Genomic DNA, 23,064 nt, shown 5'->3' on the forward strand with positions numbered 1-23,064 from the left:
TATGATGGAATATTATGCAGCTGTGAGACAGAATAAAGTCATGAAATCTGTGATAGTGTGGATGAACCTTGAGGACTTTATGCTGAGTGAAATTAGCCATAAACAAAAAGACAAATACTGCATAGTCTCATTATTATGAACTGAAATGAATGAGTGAACTTTGAAAGTTAAAATTAAGAACGCAGGTTATCAGATAGAAAAAGGGTAGAGATTGGGCATTTGGTGCTGAATGAGTACAGAATGTTCAACAGGACTGATTGTAAAGATCCTGAAATGGATAGCATAATACCATCTGATGGTGACACAATAATATAAGTACACTGAACGAAGCTGAGTGTAAATATGATTGAGGGAGGAGGTCTAGGGATAATGTATGACACCAGAAGGAAAGATAGAGGATAAATACTGAGATGGTATAACTCAGTGATGCCTAGAGTGGACCCAGTGATGGTGATTAAATGTACAAATATGAGAATATTTTTACATGAAAAACTAATGAGTGTCAACATTGCAAGGTTTCCGGTATACTGGAAAAAAATACAGTCAATGTGAATTAGGGTCTATAGTTAACAGTAACATTGTAATATGCTTCCATTAAAGGTAACACAGGCAATACGCCAAAACTAAATGTCAATAAGTAGGGGAGAGGGGGAGGGTTTTGGTATTCTTTGCAGAAGAAAAGGTAATGTCCTCATATAGATTGTGGTGGTGAAAGCATTGATATGTGATTATACCAGGAACCGTCAATTTTTAGCTTAGGTTGGTTGTATGATGTATGAATAAAACTATTCAAAAATGAACAGAGAGATACAAGTCCTGTATCTGAGAAAATGTGGAGAGAGGGTTGTACCTATTCACCATTGGTAAGGAAGCAGAGTGTGGTACAGCCCCTCTGGAGGGTGTTATAGTGGCTCCACAGGAGGCTAGGGCTGGGGTTGCCTACTTATAATTATGCCCAAGAGTAACCCCCAGAAAGCCTCTTTTGTTGCTCAGATGTGGCCTGCCTCTCAAAGCCTATTTGGCTGGTGAACTTACTGCCCTAACCCCTGTGTGGGACATGACTCCCTGGTAACATGGAATCTGACTCCCGGGGATAAGCCAGAACTCAGCATCATGGTGTTGAGAAAGCCTTCTTGACCTAAAGGGGGAAGAGCCAAATGAAACAAAATAAAGTTTCAGTGGCTGAGAGATTTCAAATAGAATTAAGAGGTTATTCCAGATGTTATTTTTAAGCATTATATAGATATCACTTTTTAGTTTTTAGTATATTAAGATAGCTGGAAGGAAATACCTGAAACTGTTGAACTGTATTCCAGTAGTCTTGACTCTTGAGGATGATTGTATAACTATATAACTTCTACAGTGTGGCCATGTGATTGTGAAAACCTTGTGTCTGATGCTCCCTTTATCCAGAATATGCAGATGAGTAAAAAAAATAAGGACAAAAAAATAAATAATAGGCAGGGGTAAGGGGCAAAAAAATTGGGTAGATTGCAATACTAGTGGTAAATGAGAGGGAGGGGTTAGAGGTGTGGGATATATGGGGTTTTTCCTTTTTTCTTTTTATTTATTTTTCTGGAGTGATGCAAATGTTCTAAAAATGATCATGGTGATGAATACACATATATGTGAAGATATTCTGAGCCACTGAGTGTATACTTTGGATGCACTATATAGTGCATGAAGATATCTCAATAAATACAAATAAAGGAACTATACCACAGAGATATAATTAGCAAAAAAAAGAAACGCATTGTATCAGTGAAAATCAAATGTTCTTACTAGACCACTGCTCCTCCAGCCTATATGGTCAGCTGAAACTGGGTGTTGAAGCCAAAAGTTTCTGAGAAACGAAAGTTTAAATCCCATGTAATTCAGGGGAAATAGTTCTTTCCTACTTTGGGAATACCGGCATACGACCCAAGAGCTCATTAGAGAGAAAGAGAGATCAGGAAGAGAGGAAAAGAGAAAAGAGCAAGAGGGAGAAGGTGAGAGGAAGAGAGGGAAAGAATATGAATAAATACAGGCCATATTTCAGTAGATACGTAAGCGCCATTCTCTGTTAATGACTGATTTCTTGTGTTTTCTTTTCATCTGTGTATTGATAATTAAATAGTAGTGCCCATTTCCCTATTTGGCAGTGTACTTGAACTGCTCTTTTTAGAGATTGAATTAGAAATTAATTTCACAGGTTCTGGTATCATTGAATTTTGTTACATGGTTTGCTTGTCATTGGAATATTTCCTTGTATCTTCTGCTATTGTGGTTCCTCATTTAAGCGTATTTGAGATCACTGAAAAAAAGCAGAACTAATTCGAGTTATTATGCCATTAGTTTCAGCAAAGGTAGTCAATCTTTCCTTCTCTAGCCAAATTGGAATTGGGTTGAATCTGTGTAAAGTAAATATGATTCTGTCAGTCATGATTGTTACCCCCATATAATATTATAAACTGAATCTGTGTGAGAATTTAGACAAGTTCAGATCCCAACCAGTGTCTCTGCCTCTGATGCCGTTTGTGACTCAAGTGAAAGCATTTACCTTCTCTGTATTGTCTTCTATTACATCTTCTGTAATAATCTACACCATTTCCTTATTTCTGTAAATTGAATGACACATGAAATATTCCCATTACCTTTTATCATTGACTTCAAACAATAATTACATCCAAGGTTTTCTATGTGAAAATCAAACTGTAGATCTTGATTTAAGAATAATATTTCCCCATTGTGCTTTTACTAGGGTTGCTGATTGCCGCTTTGATTTCTTGCTTTATTTCCCTTGGTTTGTGTTTTACCATTCTCTAATACTCTCTAATAATGAATTTTTAGTAGGTAAATTGGGAAGAAGTGAGAACTAAAACTTGCTGTAGTTGAATTTCTTGAAAATACAGATAATGTGCAATCCAACATATTCTATGCAGATTCCAAGTAGATACAATCAGGGCTTTAAAATTTTTTTTTTTAAATAATAATAATAATAGCCCATCTTAAATAGTCTTCCTTATTTGGTTTTAGATCCTCCAAGTTGCTGATTTGAAATTTATTCCAACAGCATCTGTACTTTAAAGTGATTTTGCCTACCCTATCAGTATAACCTAGATTCAAGGTTAAGTGAACAACCTCTGGGGCTAAGCTTAATTTCTGAGTTCACATCCAAGTCTGCTACTTAGTAGTTTTGGAACTTTAAACAAATGACTGAACTTCTCTGTGCCCAGATTCTTCATCTGTAAAATTGAAACACTAATAGTTCTTACTTTATAGAATTGTTACGAAGATTAAATGAGTTAATGAATGTAAAGCATTTTAAAGAGTATCTGGGACATAATAAGGACACAATAAATGTTAGCCATTTGGTTATTAGCTATGGTTAACTAAAGCAGGTACACGCAGATGCACAGAGAAAAGGATAGATGCACTCATCACTCTCCGTTCCTCTACTGTGATTTATTTTTCTTTCTTACTGTTATTGCTCCCTGAAACCATAATATATTTTCTAAAAAAAATCTTTTTCCCACTTTTTCCGAGTTCCTTGGGGTAGGTAGCTTATCTGCTCTTTGTGCACTGTTTCTCCAGTACCTGTTGCACTGAAAGTGCTAAATAAATATCTGTGGAATGATAGTAAAGGTAAAATCCAAGGCTTGCAATACAGATTATAGGGGATTTAGAGATACATAGAAGCTAGAGATGGGTGAACATTTAGCTAATGAGGTTGAACTCAAATGTCAGGGAATAGATAGAAGTGAAGGCGGTTCTCTAGTGGGTCTATAAGTAATATTGCCATATTGAAGGTGAATATGATTGAAAGGAGTTGTATAGACCTATGTGTCCCACTGATTAAAACTACAAGTATAAACAAGCTCTTGCATGAACTGCTTCAAAGGTATGATTCTTGTAAAAGAGTGTTTGTGTTCAGGGTATGGGGGGAAACTGCTATAGCATACTGTAAAGCCTGTGTTTAACAGGAAAATATCAGCTGTACTACAGCAACATCAGGGGTAAATAATGGGGGGAGGGACAAGAGTTAAGGGGAGGTTTAGATTTCTTATTTGGTGAGAGTGTGTTTATTGGTTATCTTTCTCTTCGAAACAATGAAATTCTCTAAAATTGAGAGTGTTGATGGACTGTAGACTTTGGGCATTATACATGATGCCTAATGAATGCAAGTAGCTGAAGGGTGCATTGACTGAGAAGTAGATTGGCAAACGATGGTGTTTACATATGATCAAATATTGTGCTGTTATAAAAGGGAAAGAAGTTGTGAGGCATACGACATTGTGAATGAACCTGCGGGACATTGGGTGGGGCAAAATAAAGCAGAAAAAGAGCAATTATTGTATGATCTCCTTTAGAAAATGCTTATATGAAAACAGGCGCCTAGATTGTAAGCTCTTATGGCAGTCACATTTATCCCTGAGTGGTAATTGTTATTTCTGAATTTTGAGAGGCTGTTTTATATATATATAACCTGGTAATTAGAGAAAAGAATGAAGCCAATCAGGTCGGGATTAATGTAGTTCAGAACATTGGGGTAAGGAAGACATTGTCTATATTTTAGAACCTCACCTACTCTTTGAGACTAAGCTAAGATAGGCTTTTTTTGTCCAGAACATAAATTTTCTATAGCACATAATCTAACTCAACTTGTCTGGATAGCTCATATAAACAATCGAAAAACAGGGAGCCCAGAACCAGAAAGAGGTCCTTTTATCCTGTATAGTCTAATGCAATGCCTGGATACATCCTAGAATATATTAAGCAGATAATCAAAAAGCATTGGCAAAGTCCCTTGAGAGATGGGAGAAAAAATAGGGAACTATTAAACTTTACCATCAGGAAATCCCTTTATACTGTGTCAAACTTTAGGCACACCCAAATCAATAGTCCAAGCCCTTAATCTTGAGGCTTACTCTTGTGAAGTTTATGTAGGTAGTGGAGAACCTTAGCCTACCTATAGGTATGCCTAAGAGTTACTTCTGGAGGACCACTTTTGTTGCTCAAATGTGGCTTCACTCTCTCTAAGCCCAACTCTACAAGTGAAATCATTGCTCTCTACCCTACGTAGGACATGACATCCAGAGGTGATGTCTCCCTGGCAGCATGGAAGATGACTCACAGGGATGAATCTTGCCCTGGTACCATGAATCAACAATGCCATCCTGACCAAAAGGGGGAAAGAAGTGTGACAAATAAGGTATCAGTGGCTGAGAGAGTTCTAATAGAGTTGAGAGGCTACTCTGGAGGTCACTCTTATGGAAGCTTCAGTTAGACATTGCTACCTATCACAACTTGCCAAACCCCAACCAGGACCATTCCAGCCAATCCTAAAGAACACCTAGGGCAATATTTAGGGTTCTACAAAGGGTTTCATGCACTAGGGTAACTTTCTAGAAACCTACAACCTCCAGATGAGTCCCTGGGCCAGATAAGTCCTGCAACCTAGAGGGGAGGGGCTAGCCTCTCCAGAACATCAGCCGGTTAGTTCCATCTCCCTACCCTAGATTATTGACAGCCCCTCCAATATGAAAAAGTTAGAATACCTATAAAGGCCATAGCCCAAATACCCCTAAAGCATGGAATGGAAAGATCAAAGGTGTTGGTGGAATTATCCAGATAAGGTAGGGTTTAACAAATGAGTATGATTTGCTGAATCATTATATTGATATTTCTTTTAGTCTCCAGTATCTTAGAGAAGCTAGAAGTAAACACCTAAAACTATGGAATTGTAACCCATACCAAACTCTGAAATCTATTCTACAACTAATTGTTGTGTTATGCTTTGAAATTTATTGCTTTTTTTGTATAAATGATTATTTTTCACAAAAAAGAAGACTATTGTGATGATAAAAAAAATAAAAATTTAAAAATCTGTGGAATGGATGGGTAAGTGAATGGCACAATTCCAGAATTCAAGCATTGCAAGACTAAGACATGCCAATTGTTCATAAAGGTGCTTGTCATCTTCTCTATATAAATCCCTTAGACTGTCTCTTAGACTTCCATATCCTATTAAGAGTGACAAAAGTAATATAGCTACAGTGTTTTTTAAAGTTTGTGTACATGCTAGAAATAGAAAATTCTACTCATTCAAAATTTATTATTATTTAGACAAATTATGTTTCAATATAGAAGCAAATGACTCGATTTTGAATCCCAGCTTCACGAACTCTTAGTGAATTATAAGGCCTTGAGTAAATTATTTAATCTCTTTTCTCCTCTAAAAATTCTTCATGGGATATTTATGTCAATTAAGTTAGATAATTTATATAAAGCCCTTACCTACAGTGATACATAGCAAGAGCTCAATATACAATTTTTTTTTATTCTATTACTGTTGAACTTACCTTCACATTATTAGGAAGAAATGGGGTTTGAAAAGTAACCATGTGGAAACATTATGGAAGAAATGATCTTTAATATACACAAGAGAGCAAACCTTTATATTTGCAGAAAATTATATGTAATTTATAAATTATTATTCTTTTGAATTTCCTTAGGCACATATGCAGATACTTTGTTGACCCTTAGTTTGTTTACAACATGTATTTGAATATAACCATAATAAAGTATTCAGATATATTTAATGATTTGCCATTTTGCTAATTAGTTATTACCTTTCCTCATAATTAGTAGTGAGTCTAAATTTTTGATGAGTCATGGTAGACCTCATACATTGACAAACAACAGTCTAGTAAAAATTGAGGGTAAAAAAATGTTAATGAAATAGACTTCTAGAATCTCATAAAAAGTTACATTTTAAAAAATGTGCTTTTTTGGGAATTAATTTTTTCCCTAAAATGTTTAAATTTCTTTTAAAAAGCAGAAATTTTCTGATGGCAATGCTTGAATGGCAGCCATAATTTTTCTATCAAACAGAAATTTGGGCTGCAGATTTTTAAAATAATATGATCAGCCTTAGCTGTTTGGGATTTGCTTTGTTTTAATGAAATAATCTTTAAGAATGAGTAAGAAATTCCTCTGAAGTGAGGTGGAATATAAAGTTGAACTTGAGTATATTTATACTGTGTTACTTTTTAAAATAAGTGCTCGGTTAAAAATAAAAAGACACTGAGAGTATAATCCATTAAATTCATCATAATCAATATCCCAAGTTTTGAATAAATAATTCTCTGTTCTCTGATCTCTATGGATAAAAAGATTTCTCATTCTACTGGGTTGATGACCTTTTATAACTTTTGATTGTTGATGAATTTTCTGTAAATATTTCCAGCTTCTTAGAATTTAAAATAGTGTTACCAGTTAAAGACAGTGGATTCTTTGTCCAGTGCACTCAAATGACCAATTCCTGAGACACCAATGTTTCACAGAGAGAAAGAGTTTATTGTGAGGCACAGAGCAAGAGAGCAGATGACCTGTTGGCCCAGAAATCTGCTCCCCAAACTGCAGTGATTCTTATAGTTTCATAGTATCAAAAGATAGTCAGGGAAGGGCTACGGTGGCTCAGCAGGCAGAGTTCTCACCTGCCATGCCAGAGACCCGGGTTTGATTTCTGGTGCCTACCCATGCAAAAAAAAAAAAAAAGATAGGCAGGTTTTAGGATAATGAGCACAATGATTCTAGTGATGTAAGGAGAGGTGACATAATTATTGAGCATGCACAAATTGATCACATGCTTAGTCACAGAACATATGTAAGAAAATGGCAGCCTTAATATGATGGTGGGTATGATTTTTAGTATTATAATGAGGTATAGGTGATTTATAGGTTAAAGTCTAAGCTACTGTGCATGCCAGGTGGGCCTATTTGGGTTAGAACACATTTCAACTATCAAGGTAACTTTGGAATTGGGGTAGGTTAGTTTTGAGCTGACCCGATGCTGCTTTTAGTGATCACAAGACTCCAAAGGCAAAAAATATATGTATGTATGTATATATATATTAAATGGATACAAGTGAAGTTCATCCACAAGGCTTTTATAATCACAAAGACATGAGAAAAAGGCTATACAATCATTATCAGAGATCAAAGCTGTTAGATTACAGTTCAAAGATTTCAGGTATTCCCCTCTGTCTACTCCAATATACCAGAAAGTAAAAAAAATATTATCTATGTTATTATTCAGCAACCATAATCATCCCTTAAATCCTAACATCTTGGTTAAAGTAGCAACAAAAATAACCACTGACTATATATTGTTGACTAAGGGCACCTTCGAAGACCGGTGTGTCCTGCCCAATTGCTGTCATCTTGTTGTATTCTTACATTTTGCAAAGCGTTTAATTTATTTTATAGATTTGGAAATAGCCCTTTAAAATTATCTGGACAGCACTCTCATTTTTCAGACGAAGAACTTTAAGATCCAGAGAGAATATAACTTACCTAAGATGCAGAACTAATTAGCAACAAAACCAATGCCAGAAACTTTATTTCCTGACCCTCATTACTATGCAAAAGGCTCCTATTACTTTGCTGTATTTTATAAATTAAGAAAAGTATGATTAAATTTATTTACTCAACTAATCCATTCATTAGGTTCTCAGATTTGGTGTTAAGGGCAACTATGAAGAAAAAGAGGAAGTCAAAACCAATTGCAGAACCACTACATTTTTTTTTAACTTTTTTATTGTATAGTATAACATACATACAAAGCAAAGATATAAAAAAAGCACTAGTTTTCAAAGCATCTTAAACAAGTAGTTACAGCACAGATCCCAGAGTTTGTCATGAGCTACCATACCAGCCTCTCAGATTTTTCTTCTAGCTGCTCCAGAATATAGGAGGGTAGAAGGCTTAAATAATTTTTATCACCACAATTGACTTTTTTCTTTCTTTTTTGTGAAAATAACATTTATACCAAAAAGCAATAAATTTCAAAGCACAACACCACAATTAGTTATAGAACATATTTTAGAGTTTGACATGGGTTACAATTATACAATTTTAGGTTTTTATTTCTAGCTGCTCTAAGATACTAGAGACTTAAAGAGGTATCAGTTTAATGATTTGGCAATCATATTCATTTGTTAAATCCTATCTTCTCTATATAACTCCACCATCACCTTTGATCTTTCTGTCCCTCTCTTTAGGGGTGTTTGGACTATGGCCATTCCAACTTTTTCATGTTGGAGGGGCTGTCAATAGTATGGGGTAGGCAGATGGAACTAGCTGAATTTCTGCAGAGGCTGGCCCCTCTAAGTTTCAGAACTTATCTGGCCCAGGGACTCATCTGGAGGTTGTAGGTTTCTAGAAAGTTATTCTAGTGCATGGAATGCTTGTGGAATCTTATGTATTGCCGTAGGTGTGCTTTAGGATTGGCTGGAATGGTCCTGGTTGGGGTTTGGCAAGTTATGATAGGTAGCAATGTCTAATTGAAGCTTCCATAAGAGTGACCTCCAGAGTAGCCTCTCAGCTCTATTTGAACTCTCTCAGCCACTGATACCTTATTTGTCACACTTCTTTCCCCCTTTTGGTCAGGATGGCATTGTTGATTCATGGTACCAAGGCAGGATTCATCCCTGTGAGTCATCTTCCATGCTGCCAGGGAGACATCACCTCTGGATGTCATATCCTATGTAGGGTAGAGAACAGTCATTTCACTTGCAGAGTTGGGCTTAGAGAGAGTGAGCCACATTTGAGCAACAAAAGTGGTCCTCCAGAAGTAACTTTTAGGCATGCCTATAGATAGGCTAAGCTTCTCCGCTACATACATAAGCTTCACAGGATTAGGCCTCAGGATCAAGGGAATGGCCTATTGATTTAGAAGTCCCTAAAGTTTGACACAGTATAAAGGGATTTCCTGATGGTAAAGTTTAATAGTTCCCTATTTTTTCTCCCATCTCTCAAGGGACTTTGCCAATACTTTTTGATTATCTGCTTAATATATTCTAGAATGTATCCAGGCATTGCATTAGACTATACAGGATTAAGGGACTTCTTTCTGAGTCTGGGTTCCCTGTGTTTCAGTTGTTCAAATGAGCTATCCAGGCAAGTTAAATTAGATTATGTGCTACAGAAAATTTCAAGAACCACTACATTTTTAAAAAAGATTTTCGTAAGGCAAATGTGAGTGAGTTGTCCATAAATGGCTTTAAAAGACTAGGTCTCAACCCAGATTCGATTCCCAGTGCCTGCCCATGCAAAAAAAAAAAAAAAACTAGGTCTCAAGCCAAACTCTCATTTTCCTCCCAAAACAATATTCCAATTTTAGTAAATTGAAATTTCTTAGTTAAAAAAAAGAGAGTACTTTGTCAAATCTTTAATCTGTTTTCTTTTTAAAGCTGCCCTCTCAAAGGAAGCTAGAACTAACAAATTATTAAGATTACTTCAATCCTTCAGCCTCATTTAATGACAAAACAAATAAGATCTGGAATAAAATGACGTGAAAAAATGTCCAAAATATCAAAAAACTAGGCTACCTTCTCTAGTAGGCTTTGAACTGGTTCAAATGAATAGAAAGCTGTCTCAAATGGATCTGACTTTAAATGGGCTATTCTATATATTTTCCGAAGCTAGCCATGTAAAAATTAAAACACAATTTTATGTGCACTCTAAAAACTACATTTAAATTCATTTGCCTTTCTTATGAGAATAAAAAGTCTACTCATTGATTTATAGGGTGCTTATATTTAAAGAAAAGGAATATGAGTAAATTAAGTTTGAAAGCAGCATAGAATAGTTCTAGTTTTTTTATATTTGATTTTGGGGATTGGTTGGAGTGATTTTTTTTCCCCTTCTTATACCAACTCAATCATTGCTACACTTTACATGATAACATATTTTCTTTGCCTTTGGCCCAATCTGTAATTTCCTAGTAAACAGACCACCCCTATGCAGTATTAATGTATAGTGATTGGTTAGCTCTTAGATTAGTTATAACACTATCCAGCAATTCCAACTTAGAGAATGTTTAAATGCACAAACTCAAAAAGGGTACCAATACTATACACTTTCATGAATTATATGTTTTTAAAATCTCAATTGTACAGCTATGGCTTTTCTAGCTGGCCTACTTTCTTTTATGGTGACGATAATTATAGAAAGGAAGTTGTGCTGCTGTAGAAACACAGTCTCCAATCCCAGGGTGTTTACCGCCCTTGCTCTGGGGTCCAAGGAACACCTCGGAGAGACATGGATGAATCATACAACGTTTATTTAAGGAAACTAATATACAGGAGAACTGGTCCAGGGCTACAGCTGGCCCCCAAGTAATGCTCTGCTATTCAAGTAGGGAGATGCAGCAGTATATATAGGAAGAAAACAAAGAAAGCACAGTGTCAGGGGCATAATAAATCACAGGGCTTGGGTGAAATATGCATAGCCTTTCTTGATGTTCTTTCCCAGGTCTTTGCAGTCACAAAACTGGGCTTCTACATTTAACCCACATGGCTGTCTTTGCTCTGTACCTTTTTCTTTCTTTATCAGCCATGGGGACCAGTCATCCCCTATGCACTCAATATTCCCTGCTCATAGATTAATGAGGGGTTAGGCATTCCTTTGTTCCCATGGAAATGAAGGGGAAAATAAGTCAAGCAAGAGAAGCAAGGTTTGCACAAATAAAACTATTCCATAGAAATTGTTCCTGATCTGAACATCTAAGAATAGCAGAGACTATAGTTTTGCTATTTGTTAAATACTCTTGGTGTCCAATAGGTATATTTTGCCTTAAGTATCCTAGTATAAATGTCAAAATATACTTTAAAATGTTTTTCATAGTTTTGATTTTCTTTTAGTGTTCTGTTTGGGACACCATTCTATCAGGACTTGCTACTTCCTGATCCCCATCCAAGTCTTAAAAACCTAGTTTTCATGATGATAGGCCAAAGAGTGTAGATTGTATAGGGCATAATATTTAACTCTTCTGAAATAATCTGCAGCATAATAGTAACCCCAAATGTGACTAATTTATTTTGATATTTGAAGGTTTGAAATAAGACATTCACATACATATGTAGCATGTCTGAATCTTAAGCCATAAACACAGGTATACTAAAAAGATAATTTTATTTATGTTTTTTATAATGGAACTTAAAATCTGAGTACCTGTGATGGCTTGAAGCTATATGTACCCAGAAATGATTATGTTCTTAAAGCTAATCATTCCTATGGATGTAGACCTATTGTAGGGGGGTCTTTTTGATTAGGTTAGTTCAATTGAGGCGTACCTCAGGTGAGTTTTAATCCTCTTACTGGAGTCTCTTATATGAAGATAAAAGACAGAAGATGGAAAAAGGACACAGAAGCTGAGCCATGGAAGCAAGAAGCTGAATGCAGTGAAACTGAGAAAGAAGAGAGAGGCCAGCAGATGTCACCATGTGCCTTCCCATGTGACAGAGGAGTCCCAGATGACCAGCAGCCTTTCTTCAGGAAGAAGTTATCACCCTATTGATGCCTTGATTTTGACATTTTTCATGGCCTCAGAACTGTAAATTTATAAGTTAAGAAATCTCCTTTTTGAAGCCAGCCCATTTCTGGTACATTGCATTTCAACAGCTTTAGCAAACTAAAGCAATATCCATCCCACAATTAAGTAGAAACCTAATTGGCAGAAACCCAATGAATTGACTGCCTTTAACTCTAATTACTCAGATATCCTGCATTGATATGAGTTTTCCCCATTCATTTTCTTCTTAGGTTTTGTAGTTACATCTGGGTGGCAATGGTGCGGAAGAGAGCAGGACATGAGTTTAGTCCTCAGTCCTCATCAATTCAACTAGCATCCACTGAAATCCACATCATCCCTTTTACCTCTCCTTTCCATCATCCCACCGTATTGGCATCTGCCTTGACTTACCTGGTAGATGATATTTGGTTCATGCTGGCACAAACAACTATTTTGTCTCAGATGCAAGGTCTCCAAATATGGCTTCCAATTCCATGTGCTTGCTCCTTTTGGCTGCATGGATATAACATTCTGCTGCTTCCCACACTGTGCTAGGTATTTGGGAGGTACAGAGAGACTCTCAAGCCCACTGGCCTCTATAGCTCATGTAGAATTCTACTTTATTGCTGATACTCAGGGTATGTGAACTTTTTAATAAGACCTTTAGTCTCCCCAGCCATCACCTCTGTACCTAGATTCCTCAACTTTTCTGGAGATATTATTTCTATCCACCCCAGGACTTGAAGTTAGAGTAGAGGAAAGGACTCTTCTCAAGAACACCCACCAGTGTCTAAAAGTCTCGCATCTTTCTCTTCTCTTCTCCTCTTCCCTTTTCCCAGCTGGAAGAATTTTCATATCCCCTTAGGCAGTAAAAAACACTCTCTCACATCATTATAATTCTTCTACATCTGTTCTTTATGGCATAAATTTTATTACATGAGTTCTTTATGACCTTGATTTTCAATACGCAAGTATGGACTTTTGTTTTTGTTTTGTTTTGTTTTGTTTTGTATGCTGCATGGTGGGGTCACATTTCATTATTTTTCCATGTGAGTATCCAATTATTTCAGCACCATTGTTAAATTTTTTTGTTTGTTTGTTTGTTGGTTGGTTTCTTTGTTTGTTTGGGAAGTGCATGGGCCAGGAATCGATCCAAGGTCTCCTGCATGGCAAGCAAGGATTCCACCACTGAACTACCCTTGCACCCCCAATATAGACTTTTTTAATTATTATTTTTGCATAAGCAGGCACCTGGAATCAAAACCCAGGTTTCCAGCATGGCAGCAGGTGAGAATTCTGCCACTGAGCCACTGTCGCACCACCCCCCAAAATGGACTTTTAATATGAAAACATCAGGCTTTTGATTTTTGCAAATCATGATTTTGAAACTGAAAATATTTTTCTCTCAAAGTGTCACCCCCATCCCCTGTTATGAGTTTCACAGAGTCTTTTGTAATTGATAAGCTGTCTTAGATTCCTAGGCTGCTCAAGCAAATACCATGCAATGGTTGGCTTAAACAATGAGGTTTTATTAGCTTATGATTTTGAAGCTAAAAGAAAATCCAAGGCATCATCAAGGCGAGGCTTTCTCTCTGAAGACTGAGGAGTGTTCCTGCTGGCTGGTTGTGATTTTCTGGCCCTTAGCTTGTCAAAAGACAATATACATGGCAGCCTCTCCTGGCTTCTCTATTGTCTTTTCGGTTACGTTGATTTCACATCTTAATTCTGGCCATTTTCTCTCTGTCTGAATTTCACTTTACTTATGAAGGGCTCCTGTTATATGATTAAGACCCATCCTGATTGAAGTGAGCCACACATTTTTAACTGAAGTAACCTCATCAAAAGGTCCTACTGCAGTGGCTTCACACCCACAAGAATGGATTACATTTAAGAACATTTTATTCTGGGGTACTGTTTTAGTTTGCTAAAGTTGCAGGAATGTGATATACCAGAAATAGAGAGCTTTAATAAAGGGGATTTATTAACTTACAAGTTTACAGTTCTAAGGCCTTAAAAATATCCAAACTGAGACATCCAGAGAAAGATACCTTGACTCCAAAGAAAGGCTGCTGTCTGTCACATGGGAAGGCATGTGACATAACCAGTTCGGTTACCTTTAGCTTCAGTTTCCAGTGGCCTTCTCTTTAAAAATTTGTGGGGCCTGATTTAACTTCTCTGGGGCAAAACTCTGGGTTTCATGTCTTAGCTTAGCATTTCTTGGAAAAGCACATGGTAATGTCTTCTGGGCTCTGGTTCCTGTCTCGATTCTGTTGACACCTCAGATACTGGCATCTCCTGGGGCTTTTGCATTTCCAAACATCTGTGTCTAAGCGTTCTCCTAAGTGTTTCTTTATGTCAGCTCTTTTAAGGACTCCAGTAAACTAATCAAAGCCCACCCTTAGTGGGCCAGGTTACATATTCATCTCATAAAAAGGACACATCACAATTAGGTGGGTCACATCTCCATGGAAACAACCTAATCAAAATGTCCTACTCTATAATATTGAAACAGCATTAGAAGAACAGTCTTTTCTGGGGTATAGAACAGTTTCATATCAGCACATTCTACCCTCTGGACCCCAAAAAGATTTTTTCCCATATACAAAATGCATTCACTCCATCACAATATCAGGAAAGGTTTGAACCATTGCAGTAACAACACAAATACAATACAAATTCAGAAACAGTACAAAATCTCATCAGAGTCAGTTACAGGCATGGTCTGTTCTAAGGCAAAAAATCTCTTCTTGCTGTGGCCTGTGAAACTCAGGATAGATTATCTGCTTCAAGTATACAAAGGAGGAACAATTATAGGATAAATATGGTCCTGGGGGAGACTGGAAAAAAAAACAGAAGTCAGAGATCCCAGACAATTCCAGAAACTTGTAGGAAATACTCCTTTGGATTTCAGAGTCTGAGAGTCATTTGTAGAATAACACTTTAACCTCCTTGGGGCTTCAGAAAACAGCAATCCCATCTGTAGGAACCAAGTGTTAAAACAAGACCTGCAGAATTTGTTGGAAGCAGCTGGCCTCAGGATGGTGGCAGTAAACTGCGGAGATTGTTATGTAGAGCAGTCTGGGAGGAAGAGAATGTTTACCCCAAATGGTTATGTTAAGTATGAAGGAAGAGAGCACTGAAAAATAAGCTCTCTGTTCTTTCAAGAAATGCATGCATGCCTTTTGTCACCCTGTAGTATTTAAGTAGGCTCTGGATAAGAATAAAGTCGTCTGAAGTCTGTCTGAAGTAAACTCAAGCTTCAGACCCCCTGAGCCCATCTGCGCCTCCCTTCCTTCCTTCCTTCCTCCCTCCCTCCCTCCCTCCCTCCCTCCCTCCCTCCCTTCCTTCCTTCCTTCCTTCCTTCCCTCCTTCTTCCTTTTTTTCTCCTCATTCCTTAATATCCTTTCAGCTCCGTTTCAATAGGAAGCAACACCCATCCTCTCTGAGCACTTACACAGCAGCCCTATTCTCTCCAAACACCTGAGGGTTGCAACCTTGGGGAACTTTAGGGAGACTGTTTTTCTCAGCTCTGCCTTCCCCAACCATTGGGGAAGCACTTGGACTCTCTTCCATCTCCTGTTTTTCTCAACTCTGCCTTCTCCAACCATTGCAGAAGCACTTCAACTCTCTTCCATCTCCAGGGACACATGCTCAGTCCCTCCAGAACATTGGGATGACAGCCAGGTTTTCCCCATCTCCAGTTGATGTGCTCTATCCTCTCTTTCTGAACATCTAGGTGGAAGGCATCCACCCTCTACTTCCAGGGCAAACTCACCCTGTCCACGTACGTGGATGGATCTACCCTCCTAGACCAAGATTTCTTGGCTCCAGACCTTAGCTTCCATGGTTCTGCCTTTGAAGTCATTTTTCCTTCAATCTGCCCTTTTTCTGTTCCTTTTAGTCCATACTGGCTATGGTTCCATTTATACAGATCTCACCAAAAATTGTTGGTTTTCCATGTAGCACACAAGGATCAAAGCCATCAGACAATAGGTCTTTACACAAATCTATCTGGAGAACTACATTTCTAATCCTGGCTTTTTCTGAAATGACTGGCAGGTGCTGTGTTTGATTAAATCCTCATGTGGAGCACTATTCTGTGGGGTTTTACTTTCTGGAAATTCAGAATTTTCCAGATCATCAGTTTCTGATTTCTTTGTACCCAAGAGTTCATTCTCCATTTATCCCTTTCCTTTCACATTTTAGTATAAACTGTAAGGTGCATCCAGACTGCATTTTTCACATTTAGCTTGAAAATCTCTTCAGCTAAGTATCCTAATGTATTGCTTTCAAGTTCTGCCTTCCATCCAACAGCAGTACTCAATTTTGCCAAATTCTCTGCCACTTTAAAACAAGGGTCTCCTTTCAGTTTGCAACAGCACATTCATCATTTCTGTCAAAAGGTCTCACTGGAAGACCCTTTAGCATCCATATATCTACCAACAGCCTCTTCAAAGCAGTTCAGGCCTTTCCTATTAGGCAGATCACAATTATTTCAGAACCCTCCCCTTATCCACTTAAAAAGCCATTCCAACATGTTTGGTATTTGCAAACTGCAGCACCCCACATCACTGGTACCAAAATCTGTTTTATTTTGTTAAAACTGCCAGAATGCAATATACCAGAAATGGATCAGCTTTTATAAAGGGTATTTGTTAAGTTACAAGTTTACAGGTCTATCTAAGGCCTTAAAAATGTCCAAACTAAGGCAGCCAGAGAAAGATACCTTGACTCCAAAGAGAGCAATGTCTGTCACATGGGAAGGCATATGGCTGACATCTGCTGGCCCTTGTTCCTGATTCTGTTTTCTTTAGCTTTTGATTCCTGTGGCTTTCTCTGTGGAAAGTCATCTGTGGGTCCTGACTTAGCTGCTCTGGGGCAAAACTCTGGGTTTCATGTATTAGCTTAGCATCTCATGGAAAGGTACATGGCAACATCTGCTGGTCTCTGGTTCCTGTCAGCTCTCTTAGCTCCCAGCATCTCCTGTGGCTTCTGCATCTCCAAACATCTGTGTCTAAGCTTCTCCTAAATATTTCCCCATGTCAACTCTTCTAAGGACTCCATTAAAGTAATCAAGACCCATTTTGAATGGGCAGAATCATATCTCCATCTAATCAAAAGGTGACACCCACAGTTGGGTGTGCCACATCTCCATGGAAACGACCTCATCAAAAGGTCCATTTACAAACTGAATTAGGATTAGAAGAACAAGGATTTTCTGGGGGTACATAACATTTTCAAACCAGCACAAGTACATACAACTTCCAACCACCACATAAGCCAAGTAAATGTCTAATCTGAAAATCAGAAGTCTAGAACAGATCTATATCTGCATGTAAAGAAATACCTTGAAGGAAAAAACAGCTGGTTAACATTAAATATTATCACAATTCATATACTATTCAAGATGACTGAAATCAGAACATTTTTCAGTATTCAAAAAGTCTTTATTTGCTTTTTTACTTTTTTATTGTGTTCTGAAAGAAATACAGGGATACATTCCAGAAATCTACATCATATAAACGTAGGTAACCAACTATCTCATTTTCTGGTTTCCTCACCCTTAGAAAGAGTTTGCATTAGTGACTTTGTGTGTGTGTGTGTGTGTGTGTGTGTGTGTATTTTTTTTGGATTAGTGACTTTTTAAGACAAATTTTATTAAAATTGGAGATCAAACTCTTGATCCATACATCTCCCCCAAATTAAATACTGTTGAATTCTAACAAAATTGGATTTTTATCTTTTACAGAACATGTTATGTCCTTTTTCTCTGTGACTATATATCCTATTTCTTCTTAAAATGTTCAAGATCATTTTAAGAAGATGGAACAATTTCTGAAATTGTTTCTTTTGTTGTTGTTGTTAAGTGGAATCTTTGGCACAATTTGTCTTTGATTTAGAATAATTTAACATTCCATTTTGGTGTAATTATCCTATTTGTGAGAACTTTTGATGATTCCCAAGAAATGTTTCTGTAGTGTCAATATTTTTCTTTTTCTTACTTGTGAACCAGGTCACTCTTCCCATTTTTCTTCTTAAAATAATTTGAGGATATCATCATAACAATGGCATGATTTTCAAGGACAAAATTCCTAACTGTCCTGGCAGGCCAATTACTGCTAAATCAATTATGATTTAAAACATCTCACACATGGAAAAACAAACAGTTCCCTGAGAAACGAATATCTTTTCTTTGATTCACAAGTATGTTCTCTGTTCTTCCAGAGGAGCACATTAAAGGATTTATCTCCCTCCTTACACGATAATGCTTTGTGAGCAAGAACTTCACCTTTGCATTCCCAGCACATATCAGGAATACCTGATACATCTTGTTCAGTAAATGTTTACTGGATTTGATCCACTTTCAGAAGAGAGACAAAGAACTTGCCTGAAATTGGGAATATTTTTAAATAATCTATCCATTTCCCTTTTAGAACTATGATTTAAGTTTTTAAATCATAGAATTTGGATCCTAAAGGAAATTCAAAGATTACCTGGTCAAATTCTCTCATTTTCATATGAAGAAAATGATTCCCAGAAAAGTTAAGTGGCAACCTCAGTGACATACAGTTAGTTAGTGGAAGAACTGACTGTAGCATCCAGTTCTTAAGAGCTTTTCCCATGTCTTCAGTTTAATTAAGTTTATTACATCAACTAACAGTTATGCTTCACATTTTTAGGGTCCTAAGGGGAAAAAAGGAGTGCCTGGTCCATCTGGGAAACCTGGGATTCCTGTAAGTTACAGGCCTTTTTTCTTTTGTGTTTTTCTAAATATAATTGGCACTTTTTACAAGCAGAAAAGTTTGGAGCCAATTATAACAAATGCTGGATAAATCAGATTGTGATAAAAAAAAAATTAAACCATGCTGGAACACAGAGGGAACAAAATATGACCATTTAGCTCAAAATCAAACTTGCTGTTTAGAGACATGTCCTTGCAGTTGAAGGATGTGTTATGCAACCCTCTCTGTGGACTCATGCTATTCTGTTGGTGAACCACTGAAAAGCAGGAAACTTGGAATCTTGATGAAATGAATGGCAACGAAGATCAAGGAGCTTTAAACAATAATTTAAAAGGCATGGACTGGGTTTTAATTGGAAGATCCAGTGTCATTCTCCTGGCAAACGGGGTCTTAGAAAAAAAACTTTGATCCTTTCATCACAAAATAAAGCTTAATTTTATGTTAGCTAACAATTACCTCCTCTGGCCAGGCAGATGTGTGTTAACTGGCTTTTTAGCAAAGACGTTCTGTGGTCTCTCCTAAACAGAGACAAGGTGCTTGCTTTGGGTAGCCTATGTGGATTCAAAAAAAGTAGAGAAAATGAACATAAATTATAAGCACATTCAGATCAGAGATGACTTCAGATGAAATCCAGTTGCCTGAGAGTAGAAACAAAATGTTCAGACTTTTTCTCAGTCATATAATTATCTGATTCAAAGTGGCAGCAAAAAAGCCATAATTTGTTTCTTGGGAAAATAATAGCAAAACGAGGTTTTGCAGATAATGAATGACAACCTGTCTCCTACACACAACAACCTATCTCTGCACACATATAGCTGATTTTTTCTCCACAGCTGGTTGAAGCATGGACTGGCACAATAAGACATACCAGGGAATTGCGTTGAAGCTGAAGAGGTTAGACAGTAAAATGATGATTAGCTTGATATTTTTGTTTAGGAGGCTTATAAAGACAGTTAACTCATATTTTGAATCCAAATAGTAAATTAAGGAATCCAGAAAACAGAAAAATTTGTCCTGGTTCATGGTATTAAAAATATGTAAACCTTCCCCCCATAAATATGAAGGTATTTATCATTTCAACATCTGTATAGCATCAGTCTCTAATCCAAGTAACTTCTAATTATCAAGGGACTTCCAGGTCTACCTGGGCCAAGAGGCATGCAAGGATACCATGGAGCAGATGGTATTTCAGGAAACCCTGGAAAAGTTGGACTACCAGGAAAACAGGGACTTCCTGTGAGTAGTTTAAATGTTATTTTATTGTTTATTTCTTTTGTGCGATTGTTTTTTTGCTAAAATGTAGATATTTGGGGTATCTTTCTTAGTTTTTGGCATTGGCTTATACTAAGCCAGTCATTTCTTTAAAAAATATTTTGGAATTGTATTTATGATTATATCAACTATATTTAAAAGAAATGCCAATGGGTACATTCTCATGACTATTTTATACTCTAATAATCCATACAGTGTTAACATACCATTTTTACACATGTAAAATCTTGAAAATAAGAACTAAAATTTTAGAGTCAACACAACTGGCTGTATTTGAGTCTTAAGTCCCCTTTGGAACATTTATGTTTTGGCAGTAACTCAAGGTAGGTTTTGTCAAAATTCATTTCCTTTTACTTTTCTTATTTTTATGCAAAATTTTACCCTATTTATTTGATGAGAAGTTTAAAAATACCACTTTAGTTTTCACTTAGCCATTTTCCCTCTTCCCCAATGTCATCCTGATCCAAATATTTTGTTACCCAGATTGTATTTTAACTGGAAATGTTTGAAGAGTTGACCACATACTTAAAGAACCCCATAAAATTTATTTATTAACGTTTTTGGCCTTTGGATGTGGCTACCTGTGACTTGTTTTTGTTTACTTAAATAATAAATCAACCTAATTATTTATTAAATCAGGTATGCTGCTGTACCTAAACTCAAACCCAAATTGATAATCTTTTTACACTATGATGTGTTTCTCATTTGTAAAAATAGAACTATGACCTAACCAATTTAATTATCCCAGAAATAAATATCTACTGCAAGCATGAAGTTTTCTAAGGAGTCTTAATATGGTTTCTATTTGTTTGGGAGACAATATGTCAGAACATAAGAATATCAGGATAAGGCCTAAGAAACTGACAACAGGTTGGTATTTTGAATTAAAATAGATACTTGAGATACTTTACCAGTACCATCAGTAATGAAAAAAAGGACTTTCATTTGAGATCTCAGTCTTAAAAGGAACTCATGCACTGGACCCTCATTTTCATGTTCTACAGTCTTAAAATGAAATGTGGATTTTAAAAATACAGCAATAAAACTCTAAATTAAAGAGAGAGTCTCTGTTTTTGCAGGTTAGGTTGTATAGGGAAAATTTTTACTGGAACTAGTCTGCTTTTCAAAATATTTTGTACTTATTGCTGAGCAGAAATTTAAGTGTGGAAGTGATATGGATGTGCCCAGTAGTTTAAAAGGCTAAAAAATGAACTGTAAAAACTAACAAAAGTGTATAAGTTTATTTAATTACTAGAAATGGGAAATCATTTTTTCTTTGGCTAAAATACAACTAATCTAGATATCTATTCCAGATTATTGATAATAGAAATCAGGATGCTTCATATATGTGTTTAATAAGAATTTCAGAAATTCAATATATGAATAATCATCAGAACATTAGTGATCCAAAGTTATCAATCACTTCTTACATCAGTCATTTAGTGATTCATTGTGACAAAACTTTATTTTTCTGAAAATGTGTGATGCTTCAAGTCTCCCCTATGAAGAATTGGAAATTGCATGGAATGGAAAACATTAATTTGAATTACAAAAATATAAAACATATATTCTTGCTCCAAAAGCAATATGGCAATTGATTGTTATCTGCTTTTAGTTTCTAGCAAGAAAATAGACATTTCCTAACAATTCTCTATCCTTGTTCAATAGTCAGGTAATACTTAAAGTATAGTAATTTAATGGCTAAGGGAAAACAAATACCAAACATACTTAATCCATGCAAATAAGAGACTGATTCCACATGATACCACTCTAAGCCCTTATTCCTAGAATCTGTGTGGGTGGCAACTGATGCTTGAAATCAGATCACTGGGTCCATCTAGACTATACAAGAATGAAGGGGACTTAGGGTCAGATGCCAAGGTCACTTGCATACTTAGGGTTATTCCAAAACCCAGTTAGGGCTCTTGGTTGCAAACATCATAAATCTACTCTGGCTAACTTAAGCAGAAAACAAATTATAGAATGGAAATAGGGTTGCTAACACAATCAAAAGAAAGGCTGAAGATCCAATGTCAGAAAATGCTGAAATTAAGAGACATTTAAAACAAGCCTCCAGGAACAGACTAATTAGGATGCCACCACTGTCATTTTCACTACTAGAAACTGCCACCATTGGACTTTCAGTGCCAGTGCCAGTGTTACTGCATAATTTCTGAACTGTTCTGCATTTTCGTGTCACTCCCTCAAGACACTGAGACCTAAAGGAGAAGAGTTTCAAATGATTGACTTATGTCATCTGCTCAAGTCCCGAACAGGGAAAAGAAAATACTTTGGCTTTTTTTATTTGGGGAGATTGTTTTCATCTCCCCCTCTTTGTCTTTTTTTTTTTTTTTTTTCATCTTAGCTGCAAAAAGTTGTTGGGCTATTCATATTTATGAATTTAGGGAATACTATCATCTTCAGTTTTTGCATGGATCTGGTCTTTGACTGATTTAATTCCTTTTATTCTCACTGTCCGTCTCATCTCCCTAGCTTACCCAGCTAAAACGTACTAGTTTTTCTGTATTTTAACGTATACATTTTTATTTGACTGTGTTGTTCTAAATACATATTTTTTGAGCATTTATGTTTAAACATATAGATGATAAGTCACTTTGTTTCTTTATTAACAAAGCGCTGGGGTGTTTTTTCTTTTTCTTTTTTTATTAGGTTGCAGATTTTACAGAAAATAGAGAACTCCCTGCTATGTAG

The 23,064-nt window shown here is 36.5% G+C and overlaps 1 protein-coding gene across 1 annotated transcript in view; it reads left to right on the forward strand.

Moving 5' to 3' along the window:
* Positions 1-23,064, forward strand: part of COL24A1 (collagen type XXIV alpha 1 chain) — a 427,584-nt gene that overhangs the window by 335,140 nt on the left and 69,380 nt on the right. The window contains exons 47-48 of the mRNA XM_077119355.1: positions 19,018-19,071; positions 20,209-20,316. Coding sequence (XP_076975470.1) covers positions 19,018-19,071; positions 20,209-20,316 — 162 coding nt within the window. The remainder of the gene's footprint in view (positions 1-19,017; positions 19,072-20,208; positions 20,317-23,064) is intronic.

This window comes from Tamandua tetradactyla, chromosome 11 (genome assembly GCF_023851605.1).
Source record: "Tamandua tetradactyla isolate mTamTet1 chromosome 11, mTamTet1.pri, whole genome shotgun sequence".
NCBI lineage: Eukaryota > Metazoa > Chordata > Mammalia > Pilosa > Myrmecophagidae > Tamandua > Tamandua tetradactyla.